Source organism: Hemitrygon akajei, chromosome 3 (assembly GCF_048418815.1).
Source record: "Hemitrygon akajei chromosome 3, sHemAka1.3, whole genome shotgun sequence".
Taxonomy (NCBI): domain Eukaryota; kingdom Metazoa; phylum Chordata; class Chondrichthyes; order Myliobatiformes; family Dasyatidae; genus Hemitrygon; species Hemitrygon akajei.
Window position 1 is genome coordinate 44,484,029 of NC_133126.1, and position 19,898 is coordinate 44,503,926.

Below are 19,898 nucleotides of genomic sequence, written 5' to 3' on the forward strand. Positions count from 1 at the left end.
CTGCCAGTGTCCCCTTCCAATCAACTTGGCCAGTTCCTCTCTCATGCCCCTATAATTCCCTTTACTCCACTGTAATACTGATACATCTGATTTTAGCTTTTCTCTCTCTATTGCAGTGTGAATTCTATCATATTATGATCACTGCTTCCAAAGGCTTCCTTTACCTTAAGTTCCCTAATCAAACCTGGTTCATTATGCAACACCCAATTCAGAATAACCTTTCCTCTAGTGGGCTCAACCACAATTTGCTCTGAAAAGCCATCTTGTAGGCATTCTACGAATTCTATCTCTTGGGATCTAGCACCAACCCAATTTTCCCAGCCTACCTGCATATTGAAATCCCCCATGACTATCAGAACACTGGCCTTTTGACATGTGTTTTCTATCTCCCAATGTAATTTGTAGCCCACATCCTGGCTACTGCTTGGCCTGTATATAATTCCCATCAGAGTCTTAACTCTACTGACAAGGATTCTACATCTTCCAATCCTATGCCACCTCTTTCTAAGAATTTGATTTTATTTTTTACCAAAAGAACCATGGCAAACCCTCTGCCTACCCGCCTTATCTTTCAATACAATGTGTATCCTTAGCGTTAAGCTCCCAACTATAATCTTCTTTTAGTCATGACTCAGTGATGCTAACAGACAGACAGACAGACATACTTTATTAATCTCGAGGGAAATTGGGTTTCGTTACAGTCGCACCAACCAAGAATAGTGAAGAAATATAGCAATATAAAACCATAAATAATTAAATAATAATAAGTAAAATTATTCCAAGTGGAAATAAGTCCAGGACCAGCCTATTGGCTCAGGGTGTCTGACACTCCAAGGGAGGAGTTGTAAAGTTTGATGGCCACAGGCAGGAATGACTTCCTATGACACTCAGTGTTGCATCTCGGTGGAATGAGTCTCTGGCTGAATGTACTCCTGTGCCTAACCAGTACATTATGGAATGGATGGGAGACATTGTCCAAGATGGCATGCAACTTGGACAGCATCCTCTTTTCAGACACCACCATCAGAGAGTCCAGTTCCACCCCCACAACATCACTGGCCTTACGAATGAGTTTGTTGATTCTGTTGGTGTCTGCTACCCTCAGCCTGCTGCCCCAGCACAAAATAGCAAACATGATAGCACTGGCCACCACAGACTTGTAGAACATCCTCAGCATCACCCGGCAGATGTTAAAGGACCTCAGTCTCCTCAGGAAGTAGAGACATCATAGCTGCCCATCTCTAACTGTGCTACCTTATTCCTTATACTGTGTGTATTGAAATATAACATCTTCTGTGCCCTTCACCCTTTCTGATTTTATCCCCGTGTTACACTGCAACTCGTCCCACCGACTGCAATTTTGCCCTGTCATCTGCCTGTCCTTCCTGACAGTCTCACTACATACTGCATCTGTTTGTATACCAACTGCCCCCCCTTCAGCCCTATCATTCCTGTTACCACCCCCTTGCCAAATTAGTTTAAACCCTCCCCAACACCCTGAGCAAACCTGCCCACAAGAGGTAGTGGAGGCCAATTCTCTGGATGCTTTCAAGAAGGAGCTAGATTGGTATCTTATGGATAGGGGAATCAAGGGATATGGGGACAAGGCAGGAACTGGGTATTGATAGGAATTGATCAGCCATGATCTCAAAATGGCGGTGCAGGCTCGAAGGGCCGAATGGTCGACTTCTGCACCTATTGTCTATTGTCTATTGACATTGGTCTCCCTCCAGGTCAGGCGTAATCCATCCATTTGTACAGGTCATGCATTACCCCAGAAGAGATCCGATTGATCCAGAAACCTAAAGCCCTGCCCTCTGTTCCAGTTCTTCAGCCACATTCATCTACCACCTAGTTCCAATCTCTGTTTCTTCTGCTTTATTTTAATAATCTATTCCTAAATGCCAACATGGTGTTTTGCCTTCTCCCATTAATTCTAGTTATATATTCCGCATGTTTTGTGTGAGTGAATGGCAAGATTTTTAAAAAAAAGATAAGTGATCAGGTGATACGGTTACTATGTTATTGATTGAAGAATAATGTCAGCTTGGGTGCTAGTTGAACTCCAATGCTCTTCCTCAAAATCAGCCAGCAAATCTTTTATGTCCAACAGAGTGAGCAGACAAGTTCCTCTAAGTAGTATTCTAATAATTCTGCAGTGAATTGTCAGCTGAGATTATGTTTTGAAATCTCTGGAGTAAAGTTCTCGAATACCAGTGTAGAAATGTCCCACAATTCAGCCCATCAAACCCATTCTTCAAAAGAAACCTACGGCAAATTCTGATTTTTTTTAATTGCCTCAAAGATTAGCACACTGGGTAAGCATTCCCAGCTATTAATCATTTTCAATACAAGTTTTAAAAATTCCTGGTATTTACCTATTAACAGTTTGCATGAAAGCTTACTTAACACATTCCATCCATTTCAAAAATTTAATATATTCCTTGCTGCGTTTTCAGATAAGCTTGTAAATTTATTTATTTTTCAAACATTTTGTTAATTTCTAAAATTTCTGTATGGAGCAATCAAGTTTTTTTCATCATTAAGCATTTTCATGATGATGTGGTGTTTCACTGTGTCACAGGCTTTTGTATGTCTTAAATATAGGTCTTGTGCTCCTATTGACCTTGCGATAATATTCCTGAGAATATAAGTAGCATTTGATGTTTCCTTGCCTTCGACAAAGCCACACTGTTCTTCACTGATCTCTGGTTTAATTTTGTTTCTTATTCTGAGCATGATGATTCTAAGTAGAATTTTTGTGAGCTGGCTCATTAAACTAATTTTTCTGTGTTGTCCACACTCTGTTGCACCTGGTTTCTTTGGCAGTGCAATGAACACTGCCATTAAAAGATCTTCTGGTACTTTGCCACTGTTGTATATTCTATTCAATAAAATTGTTAATTTCTCTACACCAAAATCTTCTGGCGCTTCATACAGTTCAACCGGATTGTTATCTGATCCTGATGATTTCCCCTTTCACATTTTCTTCAGAGCATGTTCCACTTCTTCTTTCAGTATTGCTGGGCCCTTGTTGTTGTTGCCAATATCAAAGTTGTCCTCTCAGTCTTTGTCATCGTATAGGTCTTTGATGTAGGCTAACCATCTTTGCATTATTTTTCCTCTTTCCATAACTGAAGATCCGTCTTTTGATTTTATACATCCTGTTGTGGCCCCACTTTTCGTCCAATTTGTGACCTCTTTGATCTCATTGTGCATATGTTTGCTGTTTGTTGTTGGTCTTCTGCAATTGTTCTATTAACTCACATTTGTCCTTAAGCCACTTTTCTTTTGCTTCCCTGCACTTGGTTGTTATCTGTGCATGCAAGGATACATAGGCTGAACTACTAATCAAGTTTCACACACAAAATGCTGGTGGAACACAGCAGGCCAGGCAGCATCTATAGGGAGAAGCACTGTCGACGTTTCAGGCCGAGACCCTTCATCAGGACTAACTGAAAGGAAAGAATGTAAGAGATTTGAAAGTAGGAGGGGGAGGGGAAAATGTGAAATGATAGGAGAAGACAGGAGGGGGTGGGGTGAAGCTGAGAGCCAGAAAGGTGATTGGCAAAAGTGATACAGAGCTGGAGAAGGGAAAGGATCATGGGACGGGAGGCCTCGGGAGAAAGAAAGGGGGAGGGGAGCACCAGAGGGAGATGGAAAACAGGCAGAGTAATGGGCAGAAAGAGAAAAAAAAAGGGGAGGGGGAAAAACTAAATATATCAGGGATGGGGTAAGAAGGGGAGGAGGGGCATTAATGGAAGTTAGAGAAGTCAATGTTCATGCCATCAGGTTGGAGGCTACCCAGCCGGTATATAAGGTGTTGTTCCTCCAACCTGAGTGTGGCTTCATCTTGACAGTAGAGGAGGCCATGGATAGACATATCAGAATGGGAATGGGACATGGAATTAAAATGTGTGGCCACTGGGAGATCCTGCTTTCTCTGGCGGACCGAGCGTAGGTGTTCAGTGAAACGGTCTCCCAGTCTGCGTCAGGTCTCACCAATATATTAAAGGCCGCACCGGGAGCACCAGACGCAGTATACCACACAAGGTGACTCACAGGTGAAGTGTCGTTCAGCAAAACGGTCTCCCAGTCGGCATCGGGTCTCACCAATATATAAAAGGCCACACCTGGAGCACCAGACGCACCTACGCTCTGTCTGCCAGAGAAAGCAGGATCTCCCAGTGGCCACACATTTTAATTCCACGTCCCATTCCCATTCTGATATGTCTATCCATGGCCTCCTCTACTGTCAAGATGAAGCCACACTCAGGTTGGAGGAACAACACCTTATATACCAGCTGGGTAGCCTCCAACCTGATGGCATGAACATTGATTTCTCTAACTTCTGTTAATGCCCCTCCTCCCCTTCTTACCCCATCCCTGATATATTTAGTTTTTCCCCCTCCCCCTTTTTTTCCTCTCTCTGCCCATCACTCTGCCTGATCTCCATTTCCCTCAGGTGCTCCCCTCCCACTTTCTTTCTCCCAAGGCCTCCTGTCCCATGATCCTTTCCCTTCTCCAGCTCTGTATCCCTTTCGCCAATCACTTTTCCAGCTCTTAGCTTCATCCCACCCCCTCCAGTCTTCTCCTATCATTTCACACTTCCCTCTCCCCCTCCCACTTTCAAATCTCTTACTATCTTTCCTTTCAGTTAGTCCTGACGAAGGGTCTTGGCCCGAAACGTTGACGGTGCTTCTCCCTATAGATGCTGCCTGCCCTGCTGCGTTCCACCAGCATTTTGTGTGTGTTGTTTGAATTTCCAGCATCTGCAGATTTCCTCGTGTTTACTAATCAAGTTTAGCACTTGATTATATCCATGATATTTGTGTTTGCTGTCTCCATGGGGTGGGGGGGAGCTAAAAGCTCAGCAGGTTATTGGCCCACCCCTTGCATTGTTGTTTTTCTTCTGTAAAAATACTTGTCAGAATCTCTTTTATTGACTTTGTTCCCATAGAATAGACTTTGTTTCCCCTTTCTTGGGTGGCCTTTTGTACCACACACCCCAACCCCCACTGGTTTGAATAGCAACTTCCACCATCTTATTTTTATAAAAAAGTCCCGTATTTAATCTTAACACTACCACATGTACTGTAACAACCATAAAATGTTGTTGTAAAATTGACAACATGTACAAACTGGTTAAAGGGAAATTCAACTTTTATTCATACTTCTCCATTTAAATAAAATCACAGCAGCTAGAAATTACAATCGATTCCATCAGCCATCCCTTTATAATTTTAAATACTTCTATCAAAGCACCACCTATGTCTTTTAGAATTAATTTTAAAGTTCTCTTATTTGTTTTTAAAGCTCTTAATAGTCTAGAACTGGAGTATATCACAAAATAGTTATCTTTTTGTACTTCTGCTTGAGCTCTCATATGTTCTTTCGCCGGTCTCTTAAATTTAAACAATCTCCCTCAAAAGATAATTGGCAGGTCATCTTTTTTTGACCTAATGCTCCTAAACTGTGGAATTCAATGCTTAAAACCACAAGGATGCAGTCTCAATTGATACCGTTAAAAAGCAGATTAAGAAAACTATTTATTTAACTTTGCTTTTAACTGACATCGTTTTGTCATTTATTTTCATGTTTAATTTTATTTTTTTTTATTTTCATGTTTGCACTTTATCCCATTGTAAAGCACGTCCAATTACATCATCTGTATGAAAAGCACTCTATAAACAAAGTTATTGTTATAATCATTACCTGATTACAAAATAAAACAAACTATAATGGATGCTGAAAAATCAGCCAGGGAATATCTTCCCCACTGCAGTACAGTTCCAACATGATAGGTACACAAGCTGGCACTCCTAAACCTGGGTCCATAACAACTAAAGCTCCATATCTACCCTTTCATTCATGGCTATTACTTGATACACACAATATTATTACCTATATCTTCTTTCCTATCCAACACAGGGAATTTATTAAGTTCCATAAAGAAGATAATTCTGCATCTTTCGATGAGGTAGAAAAGGCATTAAATGAAGCACTACATGAACTCAACAAAATCCTTTCTGATGATCTTCTTTCTAAAGTTTTGGTAGGTTGTCAATAGTTCTCTCAAATGTTTAAATATCGAGGACTTGGTATTATACTGCTAATTGTATTTTCTAGTGTTGTTTTAAGAAGATCATGACAAATAAGCAGTTGTCCAGCAGTGAAGATTTTGATCAGTTAATGAGCATGACTAGAAAATATTGTATCGAATTAAGGAAAATGAAAGAGGCCAATTACCAGGTACATCGCTTATTGCTCTTAAATAAAAAGCTTCAGTTAATTTTTTTTAAAGAGGTGCTTATTATAAATAACCAAAGGTTACATATCTATTTAAATAAAAGGTGGTGATTTCTGATCTTCACTATCAATTTGTTAGAGAGTACATTACTGCATTAATGAAAAAGAAAATAAAAAAAACATCTTCAAAGCATCTCACAGCAACTAAGATAAGAGAAGAATTGGGAGCAATAAATAAAATATATGAAGAATTTGTAAGTATATACCATTTTTTTTGTTTCCTCCTGGTTTTTTTTACAAGTATTTTGTGTATACTAATTGATGCATTCCAGTACTAATTTCCTCTCTGAGCCAAAGCAAACACCACTGCTCCACCATTCATTGAATTATGTAAATATTCAGAATTAATTATGTAGCCTATATCTAGTTAAGGTAGCAACTGTTCCTTTTAATCTTCAGCATTATTAGATGATTTTTGCATTCCCTTTTAAATCCTGATATAAAATTTAGCTAAATCTGGTATGTTACTAAGGGTTATGATTAGTAGACTTAACAGTTAAAAAATGGACTACTGATATAAAGACAACACACACAAAATGCTGGAGGAACTCAGCAGGCCAGGCAGCATCTATGGAAAGGAGTAACAGTGAATCTTGCTGACGGGTCTCAGCCCAAAACATCAACTGTTAATTTCTTTCCACAGATGCTGCCCGGCCTGCTGAGTTCCTCCAGCATTTTGTGTGCGTTGCCTTGGATTTCCAGCATCTGCAGATTTTTTCATGTATTGACATAGCAGCATAGCCTTAACTCACACTATGGCACTTTGGCATTTGAAGATCATGTACTGAACTATGTGGCTGCTTATGGTAACCATGAAATTAATGGGTTGTTAAAGAAACCAGCGTACATCCCTAATGACCTTATTGAAGGAAATCTGTCATTTGAACCTGATATGGCCTATGTATGATTCCAGATTCACCTCTGTGCTTATTTCTTAATTGGCTTCTTAATTTAGGAGAACATGGTTAATCATCAAATGCCTGATACCCCACTGTTGTTTAGGGCAGCAATGAAGGTCTTCCATCTATGTCTGTCCTTAGCCGTCTTCTCTATTGTGCTCCAGGTGTAGTTAAGGGTCCTCATTTCGGCCTTTATGGTACAGTGCCAAGTTGTCTTTGGCCCTTCATACGTCCAATGAAGTTATGTCTTGATGATGGAGTTGGTCTGTCTTTTCATCATATGCCCAATCCATCTCCAATGTTTCCTCATGATGATTGTGGCCATGTCCTCTTAATGACACTGAAGAAGTAGGGTGTCATTGGAGATCTTCCTTGGCCAGAAAATATGGAGGATCTTCCAGAGGTTCATGGTGTGGAATGACAACAGCTTGGTGAGGTCGCTCGCTATCATGCACCAGCATTCTGATCTGTACAAGAGTGTGGACGGAACACAGCTCTGGTACAGCTTCAACTTGGTGTGGATGCTGTACCTAGTTGATCACTTTATGGTGATCTGAAGATGTTTTAGTTCTGCTAAGTCTGCACTGAATGTTGTCCTTGGTCCCACCATCCTGCCGAATGATGCTGCCCAGGTAGGTGAATCTGCTGGTGCTGGGTAAGTTGACGCCATATACCTTGATGTGAAGCGACCCTATATTGAGGGTCATGGTCTCCATCTTTCTCTGGCTGACTCTGAGTCCAACCTGTCCACCAAAGGTCCACAGGTGCTGAGTTTTCTCTTGCATTTGCTGGTGTGTATGTGACAGTAATGTGAGGCTCTCCACAAAGTCACAGTCTTCTGAACTAGAGAATAGAGTCTGTCTAATGACTCTCTCTTCTTTCGTTGTTTGCCTCGTAACCCAATCAATCACCAGGTTAAATAATATTGCCGACATTACACTGCCTTAGCCTTGAACTTGAGTCCTGTCTTGAGTTCAAAGCTCAAACTGCAGTCCCCAACTGTGCAAGTGAAGTTAATATAGAAACTCCAGGTAAGCAGGACAATTTTGGAAGGGATCCCATATGATCTAAGAATTCACCAGAGCTCTCCCTGTGAAAGCTATCAAAAGCCTTTTCAAAGTCCACAAAACTTACATACAGTTGTCTCTGCCACTCTGTTTACTGTTTTGTGATGTTACGTTGTGTGAAGATCTGGTCGACACGGCCTCTGTTCTTCCTGAAGCCAGCTTGCTCTTTTCTCAAGCACACATCGACAGCATCTGTAATCCATGGATAATGTCTTTGGCGTGAATCCTGCTGGGAACTGACAAAAGGGTGATGCCACACCAGTTGTTGCAATCACTTAGCACTCCTTTCAGTTCAGTTCAGTTTCAGTTTATTGACATTTAGAAACCACAAGTGCAATGCAGTTAAAAAAAATGAGACTATGTTCCTCCAGAATGTTATCACAAAAGCACACAACAAAACAGACTACACCAGAAAATCCACATAACGTTTGGTAATCCCCAAATCCAGTGTCTGGAGAGACTGCTGCAATACGGGCAGGAATGCTGTAGGGGCCGCGTATTCACAGTCCCATCCCGCGTGCGGGCTTTTCCCCTTGCTGGTGAAGCAGACTTGGCGCTCTTTTTGGGACTGGCCTCAATGCCGGCGCGCGCCGATTTTTGAGCCGGTTCGAGTGCGCTGGGAAGTGGGTCGCCACACTACCATCTTAGCGCATTCTCCGGAAAGGAGCTCCAAATCCACCAGACAAAACAAGACTACCCAGACACACCAAGTCAGGAGCCCAACTCTACCACCCAACAAACCAAAAACTAAAGCTACAAGGCCTACACAAAGCCACATAGTTACATATAGTTATAGTTAACATATAGTTACAACAGTGCAGACAATACCATAATTGATTAAAAAAAAACAGACCATGGGTGGGCACAGTAAAGATAGTCCAAAGATGTTAAAAGACTGTAAGTTCGAAAGAAACCACCACACAGTTTCCACAACTCCTCAGGGTCCCGATAGACTCCATCCCATGCAGGCGGCAGAAGGGAATACCCCCGCTATGGACTTCCAAGGTGCTATTGGACCCAGCCTCGCAGACACAGCACACAGTGAAAGCGCCCCAACCACAGCGGACTCCGAGTCCGTCGAACCTCTGAGACTCTGACCATCCCCTCCGGCACAGCCTCTCCGAGCACCATCCTCTGCCGAGCGCACTATGATGCCCCCACCAACGGCCACCGGCAACGCGACCCCGAGGACTGGGGGCCTGTTCTTCTCAGCAGAGACCCAGACCTCACAACGGCAGCAGCAACGAAGAAGGCCTTCCTGGAGACTTGCAGATGTTCCTCCATGCTCCCACATCTGTTTTTCATTAGATTAGGATTGTGCATGGCACCCTGCTTAACAAATAACAGATATCAACTCTGGTGAGGCCGCTGCAAACTGCGTCGTGCCGCCATCTTGCTTCATGGGGATCCTAACAATAACTCCCTTTGTCCGGTTCTTGGCCTCTTGTCCCGTTCCCAGATTATAGAAAACAGTGGTTGCAGGATGGCTGCTGCAGCTTCTGGTTCAGCTGTGAACAGTTCGGTGTTCAAATTGTCATGTGCTGGAGATTTGCTGTTCTGTAATGAATTAATCGCAGCAACAATCTTCTTTCTTGGGTGGAACTGTGTTGATGTTGAGGTCCTCTGCTCCCTCTTGTATGTCAGGTTCTTCATCTGGTGGTGGTCTATTCAGGAATGCTCTGAAATACTCTGTCCATCATGCTGCTTGATCTTTCTCAGTTGTCGAAAGCAGACCGTTCTTATCTCTCATGGGACCACTGGATCTGGCCTGGAACTTTTCATATAACAATTTTGAAATCTTGTATATGTTTACCTGTAGCTCAAGTGGCTGCTGCTTCAGCCTCCTCTGCAATGTCTTTCTTGTAGACTCTCTTGTCCTTTCTTACAAATCTCTTCATTTTCTTGTTAGCTTCAGTGTATGCTAGTTGAAGTTTCTCCTTAATTCATGTTGACTTTGCATCTAACAATTTCTTCTTAAATTTTTGTCTTTCTTCTAAGGTTGCTCATGCTTCCTGCTGTATCCTAGACAAGCCTTGCTGCTCTCCTTAAATAGTGAGGCAATCTCTTTCCATATTGAGTTGATCCTGTCTATTGCCACATCCTTGTCTTGCAAGGCCTGGAAGCTGTTCTTGTGCTGCATGGTGAAAGCAGATTTCACAATGGTGATAAGAGGAGAAGGCAGGAGATTGGCACTGGGCGGAAAATTGCATCAGCCATGATGAAATGGCAGAGCAGAATCGATGGGCCAAATGACCGAATTTTGCTCCTATATATTATGGTCTACACCCTCCTACAGAAAGCCCAAGCCAGATGGGTTGGCCATGTTGTCAGGATGTCTGACAGTCGACTACCAAAACAGCTGCTGTATGGAGAGCTGAGCCAGGGCAAGTGCTCAGTTGGAGGGCAGAAGAAACATTTCAAAAACTGCCTCAAAGTGTCCCTCAAAGACCTCAACATCAATCCCAGTAGCTGGGAATCGCTTGCTCTGGACCGCCCAACCTGGTGGAGCAGGACCACTAAAGGAGCGTATGCAGCAGAAATCAGACGCACCGCACAGGCTCAGAGGAAATGCGCCGCGCGCAAGGCTCAAGCTACCTCCACTTCCACTGCAGCACCCACCCTTGTGTGTCCCACATGTGGGCGAGCTTTCAGGGCCCAGATTGGCCTCACCAGTCACCTCCACAGTCTCAAACCCTCCACCTGACAGAAGTCGTGGTCGTCTTCAACTCCAAAGGACGAACAACATTATGGTCTTATAAAATGTCTTTGTACATGTTCTCTGGTCCCAGTACTTCTCAGCTTGAGTTTCATCACTGCTCCAGCAGGGTGATGATCACTTCCTGTATTCACTCCTCTCTTCACCTTTACATCCTGAAAGATCATCTCAGAGTCAGAGAAGTACAGCACAGTAACAGGCCCTTTCCACATACTGTTGATCATTAAGTGGTCACATCTCTTCGAAGAGCAACATGTCAGTTTGTGGATTTCACGATGTGGAAAGAGAGTCCCTCCTATGACCAGATTGTTCATGGTACAGAATTCCACCAGTCTTTCACCACTGTTATTCATCGTTCCATATCCATGAGTGCCCGTGCTCCTAGTGATATGTCATAGCATGGTGTTAATTCCACCTCTGATTACAGCTGTTCGTAGAAAACATCCATTTCTTCAATGTCACCATTGTTAGTTAGACATTGCGCTGGATCACAGTCATGTTCGCTTACTTCCCTTTCAGCCTGACTCTCATCAGCCCACTCATTATTGATTGGTTTGCACTCCAGCGAGCACTTCTCATTGCCTTTCTTCAGCTACAGCATCATGATGCTGACCGTCTTCCCTTCACCCGTTGCTGCCTTTAGTCTGTCCATCTGCTTTTGCTGACACCCTGTCATGACAATGCAATTCTGCAGTTATTTTGCTAGCTTGCCAGCGTTGTACATAGTTCGTACATTCCAAAACCCAACGTTGGTCTTGGCAGTGTTCAGGGCTTCCTTCGTCATGCCAGTAGCTTGCTCTCGTTTTTCACTACTATCGGTCATGCAAATCCCAGGTGGAGATTCAAGAATAGTGTCGCTCACAGATGTAGAAGGAATCTTCATTGCTTTTCCCATAACCATTTTTTTGACTAGCCAGGGTTGTTAGCTCTGAGCAGAACACCAGAACCTGGAGGACCTGTAGATCACTCTTTGTTTGGCTTCCACCCTTTGACCTTTTGGCATGGGTGACCCTACCAAGACTCAAAACACAAGGCCCTGACTCCAACCAACATAACTCTCTGGGTTATTAAGGCACATAAGCCTCCAAACTCTCCAACAAGTTTGTGGTCCTCTTGGGGGAGCAGAACAGGGGGGTGGACAATAGGTGCTGTTTGGCAATCCCAGTTATGTCCATATCCTATGATAGTATGTAATAAGTCTAAGGAAAAATTCTACTCATTTTACAGTATTGAAGAGTTTTTTTAGTTAACAGGAACTGAAAAATGTGACCATGATCTGAAGGTAAAAGAGCATATTTTGAATTTTTTTTTCCAACTGAATTGACTTTATCTCTTACATCCTTCACATACAAGAGGAGTAAAAATCTTCAAGTTACATCTCCGTCTGAATGTGCAATGTGCAAATGTTTGCATAGTTTTATAAGGCATTGTAATCAACATGCAGTCACTGGTAAGAATCCAATCAGATACGAGAAGTTGCAGTTCTGCAGTTGCTGGAAATCCAAGCAACACACACAAAATGCTGGAGGAACTCAGCAGGCCAAGCAGCATGTATGAAAAAGAGTACAGTTGACGCTTTGGCCGGAAACATCAACTGTTTACTCATTTCTATAGATGCTGCCTGGCCTGCTGAGTTCCTCCAGCATTTTGTATGAGTCACTGGTAAAATTTAGTTCTAAAATACAGTTGGTCATCATGTTCATTCAGAAGTGTGTAAGTTACTGCATTCATTATGATTATTAATCTGAACAGTGGCTGCACAACAGAGAAACATAAAAATTTGTCCTAATGTGCTCGCATAAGTAATTTATTTTAATTACTAAATCTATTAACTATATCTTTTATTTCCCAGGGTAGCACTGCTTTGTGGCTTTTTCCAAAAACTCAACACTTGTTCGATTTTATTGATGGAGATGAAAGTGAACTTGAATCGAAACTCCGCGCACTATTTGAGGGCTGTCCAGAAATTGGGTAAATTGCATACAAGTGCTTTAAGCTCTAGTTTAAGAGATTTTCATATTGAGCTTATGGAGCTGGAAATTACATTGCACCTGAAGAGGTACAGTAAGCCAGTGCTGATTTTGGGAGTGGGGGAGGACTATGCCAATTTAGTGCACCAGTCTTTAGCAGTGGCATTCTCATATGCCGGAGGCCGAGGGCTCATTGACATTGCTCACCATTGTAGACCATGACAAGGAAATCACAACAAGCCAAGCAGTGGTGAGGAAATGGAATGAGAGGCCTGGATAAGAAGAAGGGGAAGATGGAGGGGCAGGTCCACAGAGGGATAGCAGGATATGGAGGGTCACAGAGGGGTTTGGGTTGAGATAGTGGTCTTTACTTGAAGAGGAAAGGTGGTGCTAGCAGAGCATCAGAGCACTGAAGAATGGGCTGGCTGAAAAGGTTAATAGAGGGTCTCAGCCCAAAATGTCAACTGTACTCTTTTCCATGGATGCTGGCCTGCTGAATTCCTGCAGCATTTTGTGTGTTGCTTGGATTCCCAGCATCTGCAGATTTTCTCTTGTTTGAGGTTAATGGAGGGGTTGGGATGATGTTATGTATAACCACTAAGGAGATCTCTTAAGGGAGAAGTGGATGTGCGCAGATTGGACCCCTTTAAGTAACTTGGAAGCAGACCACTCGGTCTCCAGTTAAAGCCTATATCAGAATGTGAGATCTGTATTGCTTCCAAGTTTTGTATATGCAGAATGCCCTTGTTCTCTATCTGTGATCTGATTTCACTGCATGTGCTTGGGTGCTTTTGGCTTTTAGTGATCACGCTTTTAGTAAAATTCCACCAAATAATGTAGAAAACACTGCAGTTTCAAAAACGCAAGGACCTGAGAACTAGAAATGTAAAATGGAGCCTCAGCCTTTGCCTTTGTTTAAATTGTTTATTAGTAAATTGCAATCATGGATCCAAAATTGCATGTTAAGAAATAATATTTCAAACATGCACTTGACAAGTGCTTTATACTTTACTTAATAATGCAAGTTATTATTTTATGTTAATTTACTTTGGCCAAGTTTTAGCTTCTCTAATCTTAGCAATGCATTTTACATCTGTTGGTGAACTTGTGTATTTTGGCTGAAGTCCTGAGCCTGAGCCCTGTAATTCTGCTTATTTTTCCATTTCTAAGCTTCCTTTTTGACTTTTTCTCCTCTTGAGATCTAATTGCACTTTTCATCAGCAACTTAGTGCTTTCCTCCTGAAGTTCAGGCTGCACCGAATTCCCAACTCAACTATTCATTAACTATAGTTGTACCTATCTGCTTTCACTGTGCCTATCTTGAATCCTCTTAAATAGTTGCAGTTCACATCGCAGCAAATGTACATCTTAAATAAATTCTCATTATTGACGCTTATTTTGCAGCGAAGAACATATTTCAGCCCTTCTCCATATACGTGGAATTTCAAAAGGACAAAAGAAAACCAATTTAATGAAATATTTCAACCAACTGAAGAAGAATTCAAAAGATCCAAGAGAAACTACACACCCATTTCTTTTTGAAAAAAAATAATCACTGGATCAGGGACCTGGCTGCCATCTCATCCATTTTAAAAGTCAAAGTGATCATCCACAAACAGAATACTTTTGCAGAATAGCGGTACAAGAAGGATAACTTCATTGTCTGATGCCTATTCCAATTACATTGATCAGTTACTTTTAACGTAAATCTGAATTGCATTCATGAAATTTAATGTTTGTAATGAGACTATATATAAAACCAAATTACTGCATGTCATTATTGGGATTAAGTATTTGACAATGAGATCCCTATTAATATTGAATAACGGCTTCTGTTTGTGAGGGGAGACTCTACAAAGCACCCTTGTGAAATGTAGATTCTTTACTGTATCTGCAGACAAAAGTAAACTTATACCCATACGGGGGCCCTAGGTTCATGAAACATCTGCCAAATTCGGTTGCTTTGGGTCTTTATTCAGATGCTTTTGATGTGAAATAAGCACAAATCTCCAGTTTAAATCAAACAGATAAGACACTAGAAATGAAGCAATGGTAGAGAGAGAAAAACAAAGGCATGTCAAAACAGACTTGTGTAATTTCTTCCACTTTCAATAAAATAACACTATCAGATTCTCCTTCACTTTCAGCATTCTGAAGGGACTGTTCCTCCCCAACTCTCTGTCTCATCTTTCCATCTTCACCAATCCCCTTCTCACATCACCTTCTCTCAGAAGTAACACCACCCCAGTAACTTCTCCCTTCTTATCATCCCAGTCCCAGGGAGTTCTTCTAGGTGAAGTGCTGATGCGCTTGCAATTTAAACATTGGTCTTCATGCCGTTATCCCAACTGTATGCCTCTTTTCCAAATTTTCCCAATTCCAAAGAACACTATTGACCTGAAACATTGTCCCCATTCCTCTCTATACAAATGCTGCCAAATCTACTGAGAAATCTGGCATTTTTTGTTTTTTATCTGAGATTTTCAGTATCTGGAGATTCTTGCTTCTATGCTCCAGAGAAATTAATTCCCTGTCCCTTTTGTAAGAATCATCTAATATTGTGGAATATCAATAGACAATAGGTGCAGGAGTAGGCCATTCAGCCCTTTGAGCCAGCACCACCATTCACTGTGATCATGGCTGATCATCCACAATCAGTACCCCGTTCCTGCCCTCTCCCCATATCCCTTGACTCCGCTATCTTTAAGAGCTCTATCTAACTCTTTCTTGAAAGAATCCAGAGAATTGGCCTCCACTGCCTTCTGAGGCAGAGCATTCCACAGATCCACAACTCTCTGGGTGAAAAAGTTTTTCCTCAACTCTTTTCTAAATGGCCTACCCCTTATTCTTAAACTGTGGCCTCTGGTTCTGGATTCCCCCAACATTGGGAACATTTTTCCTGCCTCTAGTGTGTCCAATCCCTTAATAATCTTATATGTTTCAATCAGATCCCCTTTCATCCTTCTAAATTCCAGTGTATACAAGCCCAGTTGCTCCAATCTTTCAACATATGACAGTCCCGCCATTCCGGGAATTAACCTTATGAACCTACGCTGCACTCCCTCAATAGCAAGAATGTCCTTCCTCAAATTTGGAGACCAAAACTGCACACAATACTCCAGGTGGGGTCTCACCAGGGCCCTGTACAGCTGCAGAAGGACCTCTTTGCTCCTATACTCAACTCCCCTTGTTATGAAGGCCAGCATGCCATTAGCTTTCTTCACTGCCTGCTGTACCTGCATGCTTGCTTTCATTGACTGATGTACAAGCTGGTTAACTGAGTGGTGGTTGGCATCAGATGAGAAACTGGTAGTTCCTTTACAAACAGAAACCTAGCAAAATGCAGTTGATTAGTTAACCATAGGTAATTCATCTTGAGAAGAATTTTGCATTTATGATTGGGACACAAACCTGATTACACTGCTCAAACTCCAAAATTATATCAAGAATGAGTGAGTGAACCACCACCACCTGCATTCTCCTCTCTAAGTTTTACATTACCCAGACTCATTGGCTCTGCTCACCTTTGCAAGGACAATTAGGGAAGCCAATAAATGCTGACCTAGTCAAAAATGCTAGTGATTAAAGAAAAATAGCATGCTGTGGGAATGACCAGTAGAACAGTTTCTCCTTCAGATTGCTATTTCCTTTAACTTTCTGGTGTGGTGTGGAGATTCAGCTACTGGACTTGCAAATCCAGATGCCTAGTCCTGCAATCCAAAGAGCTAACTTCCATTGCTTGCTAGCCGTGGAATTTAAAATCAGTTGATTTGAGCAAACACCAACTACTGGACTGTCATAAAAGCATACTGCACTTCGGGGGAAGAAATCTCGCTCAGCGAGTTCTGTACCCGCCACAACACCCAGCTCTTTTTCTGTCACCTCCAAGCCCATTTATTTGGCAAGGATTCCCCACCTTGCACCTATGAACCTTTCTGCTATCCTCAACCCTCCTCATCTTCTTGTACACCCTGCTTTGGTCTTCTGCCTGCTCTGGTTCTTTGCATCTCTGATTCCCAACAAGACATCAACCATCTCGACTTCAGCACTCCTCTCTCCTATTCAAACCTTACTCCCTGTGAATGCACTGCTCTCTATTCTCTCTGCACCAATCCCAACCTCAACGTCAAACCCACAGACAAAGGGAGTGCTATTGTAGGCGGGCGCACTGACCTCTATTTGCTAAGGCCTGGTGGCAAATTTGACACTTCCTCTTGCTTGCCCATTGAAAAGGACCTGACTGAGGGCCATCAGGCCATTGAGTTGGCATAACTTGACTCTATATTATCCCTGACGAAGGGTCTCGGCCCGAAACATCAACAGTGCTTCTCCTTATAGCTGCTGCTTGGCCTGCTGTGTTCCACCAGCATTTTGTGTGTGTTGTTTGAATTTCCAGCATCTGCAGATTTCCTCGTGTTTGCTCTATATTATCCCCTTTGGTTCAGACCCTTCTCACCTACATCCATGACACTTCCAATGCTCTTCATCTACTCAACAACTTTCAATTCCCTGGCCCTGACCACTTCATTTTCACCATGGATATCTAGTCCCTATACTCGTCTTTCCTCCATCAAGAAAGCCTTAAAGCTTTTCACTTCTTTCTCAACAAAAACCCAACCAGTTCCCCTCCACCATCTTCCTCTGTCCGGTTGGATGGTCCTCACTCTCAACGATTTCTCCTTCGGCTCCTCCCACGTTCTGCAAACTCATGGGTCCCAGCGATGTGTTCCCTTTCATTGCCAACATGTCGTGTCCATGTTCCATGCCATCCCTGCTAATGCTCCCCAATTCTTTCTGCGATGCATTGATGACTGTATTGGTGTTGCTTCATGCACCCATGCTAAGCTCGTCAAATTCAGCAGTTTTGCCTCCAACTTCCATCCTGCCTTTAAATTCACTTGGTACATTTCTGACACCTCTGTCCCCTTTCTCAATCTCTCTGTCCCCATATCTAGAGACAAACTGTTTTAAAAAGACAATATATTTTATAAACCTTCCGATTCCCATAAGTATTTTGACTATACCTCTTCCTGCACTGTCCCCTGTAAAAATGCACTTCCCTTTTTTCAGTTCCTTCATTTCTACCACAACTGTTCCCAATATTAGACTTTCCTTATCAACATCAGATGTTCTACAATGAACGGAGTTTCCCTTCATCCACCACTGATGCTGCCCTCACCTGCATCTCCTTTATTTTTTGGACATCCATGCTTGCCCTATCTTCTTTCCACCTTAACAAGGATAAAGTTCCTCTTGTCCTCACCTACCACCCCACCTCTGCATCCAGCATATTATTCTCCACAACTTCTGTCATCTTCAATGGGATCCTACCGCCAAATACGTCTTTACCTACCCCCCCCCCCCCCACACTCCACTTTCCACAGTGTCACTCCCTCCATGACTCCCTTCCCATTCATCTCCTTCTTGGCACTTGCACCTCCAAGTGGAAAAAGTGCTACACCTGTCCATTCACCTCCTCACGCACCACCATTCAGGACTCCAACCAGATCTTCCAGGTGAGACAATACTTCACCTGCGAATCTAATGGGGTTGTCTACTGCATCCGGTGCTCCTGATGTGGCCTCCTCTACACTGGTGAGACCCAGTGTAGATTGGGAGACCACTTTGTCGAGCACATTTGCTCCAGCCGCAAAATGAAGGATTTACCAATGGCCAACCATTCAAATCCCCATTCCCATTCCAACGTGTCGGTCCATGGCCTCCTCTATTGCTACGATGAGGCCACTTTCAGGTTGGAGGCGCACACCTCATATACCATGTGGGTAGCCTCCAACCTAATGAGATGAACGTTGATTTCTCTACTGGTAATTTTCCCCCTCCCCTTTCCCTCTTCTTCCATCCTTCACTCTGAATCCCCTCTCGCCTCTTCTCCTCACCTGCCTATCACTCCTCTGATGACCCTCCTCCTTTCTTTTCTCCCATGGTCCATGCTCCTTTCCTATTAGATTCCTTCTTCTCCAGCCCTTTACCTGTCCCACCTATCACTTCTCTGTTTCTTACTTCCTCTCTCATGCACCTGGATTCACCTGTTACTTTCTAGCTTATCCTTCTTCCCCTTTTCCCCCACCCCCCACACTTTCTTATTCTGGCTTCTTCACCCTTCCTTTCCAGTCCTAATGAAGGGTCTCAGCTTGAAACATCAAATGTTTATTCCTTTCCATAGACGCTGCCTGACCTGGTGAGTTTCTCCAGCATTTTGTATGTGTTGCTTTGGATTTCCAGCTTCTGCTCAATCTCCCATCCAGGACTGGTTTATGCAAGGCATCTGTCACATCCCACGTAGTTGCTTTCTGAACTGGCCGAGCAAGTCATTAATTTGCAGTACTTCACCATCAGAAAATACATAACAAGATAAATAAATACTTGTATTTCCTTTGCATGTGAGAAAACTTCTTTCACTGCATCATTCCTGGATGCCACCTGCCAAGTTTTCAGACATGAATCAATCCAGTTTACCCACAACTCTGGTCAGGATTGACACAGGAATGGCAAAACAAAGATAAAGTGAGCAATGACATTGTTGGGGCAGTGGAAATGCTTGTTCTCTACATATGATGATTTTACTCAATGTTTGTAATTATCAATAGGAGTGGCATGGTTGCATAGCGGTTAGCATAATGCTATTGTAGCACAAGCGGCCCGGGTTCAATTCCGCCACTGTGTGTAAGAAGTTTGTACATTCTCCCCGTGACTGTGTGGGTTTCCTTTATTGCTCTGGGTTTTTCCAACGTTCCAGAGATAGAAGATTAATTGGTCACATGGTGACCAAATGGGTGGTGCTTGATGGGCCTGTTACTGTGCTATATCGCTGAGTAAATAAATAATGAATGAACTCTATGGACAATGTAGCTGATTGGTTTAATTATAAGCAAATTTCCCTAGCAATTAAAGTCTGAATTCTCTGTGCTACTGAAGA

The 19,898-nt window shown here is 42.7% G+C and overlaps 1 protein-coding gene across 4 annotated transcripts in view; it reads left to right on the forward strand.

Annotated features, from left to right (window-relative positions):
* LOC140724922 (exocyst complex component 3-like) overlaps positions 1-19,819 on the forward strand; it is a 75,907-nt gene extending 56,088 nt beyond the window's left edge. For all 4 annotated transcript variants that reach the window (XM_073039728.1, XM_073039725.1, XM_073039726.1 and 1 more), the window contains 5 exons: positions 5,932-6,055; positions 6,130-6,252; positions 6,354-6,503; positions 12,844-12,962; positions 14,366-19,819. In XM_073039728.1, the coding sequence (XP_072895829.1) occupies positions 5,932-6,055; positions 6,130-6,252; positions 6,354-6,503; positions 12,844-12,962; positions 14,366-14,513 (664 nt within the window). In that variant the 3' untranslated portion in view covers positions 14,514-19,819. The remainder of the gene's footprint in view (positions 1-5,931; positions 6,056-6,129; positions 6,253-6,353; positions 6,504-12,843; positions 12,963-14,365) is intronic.
* Positions 19,820-19,898: the final 79 nt, after the last annotated feature.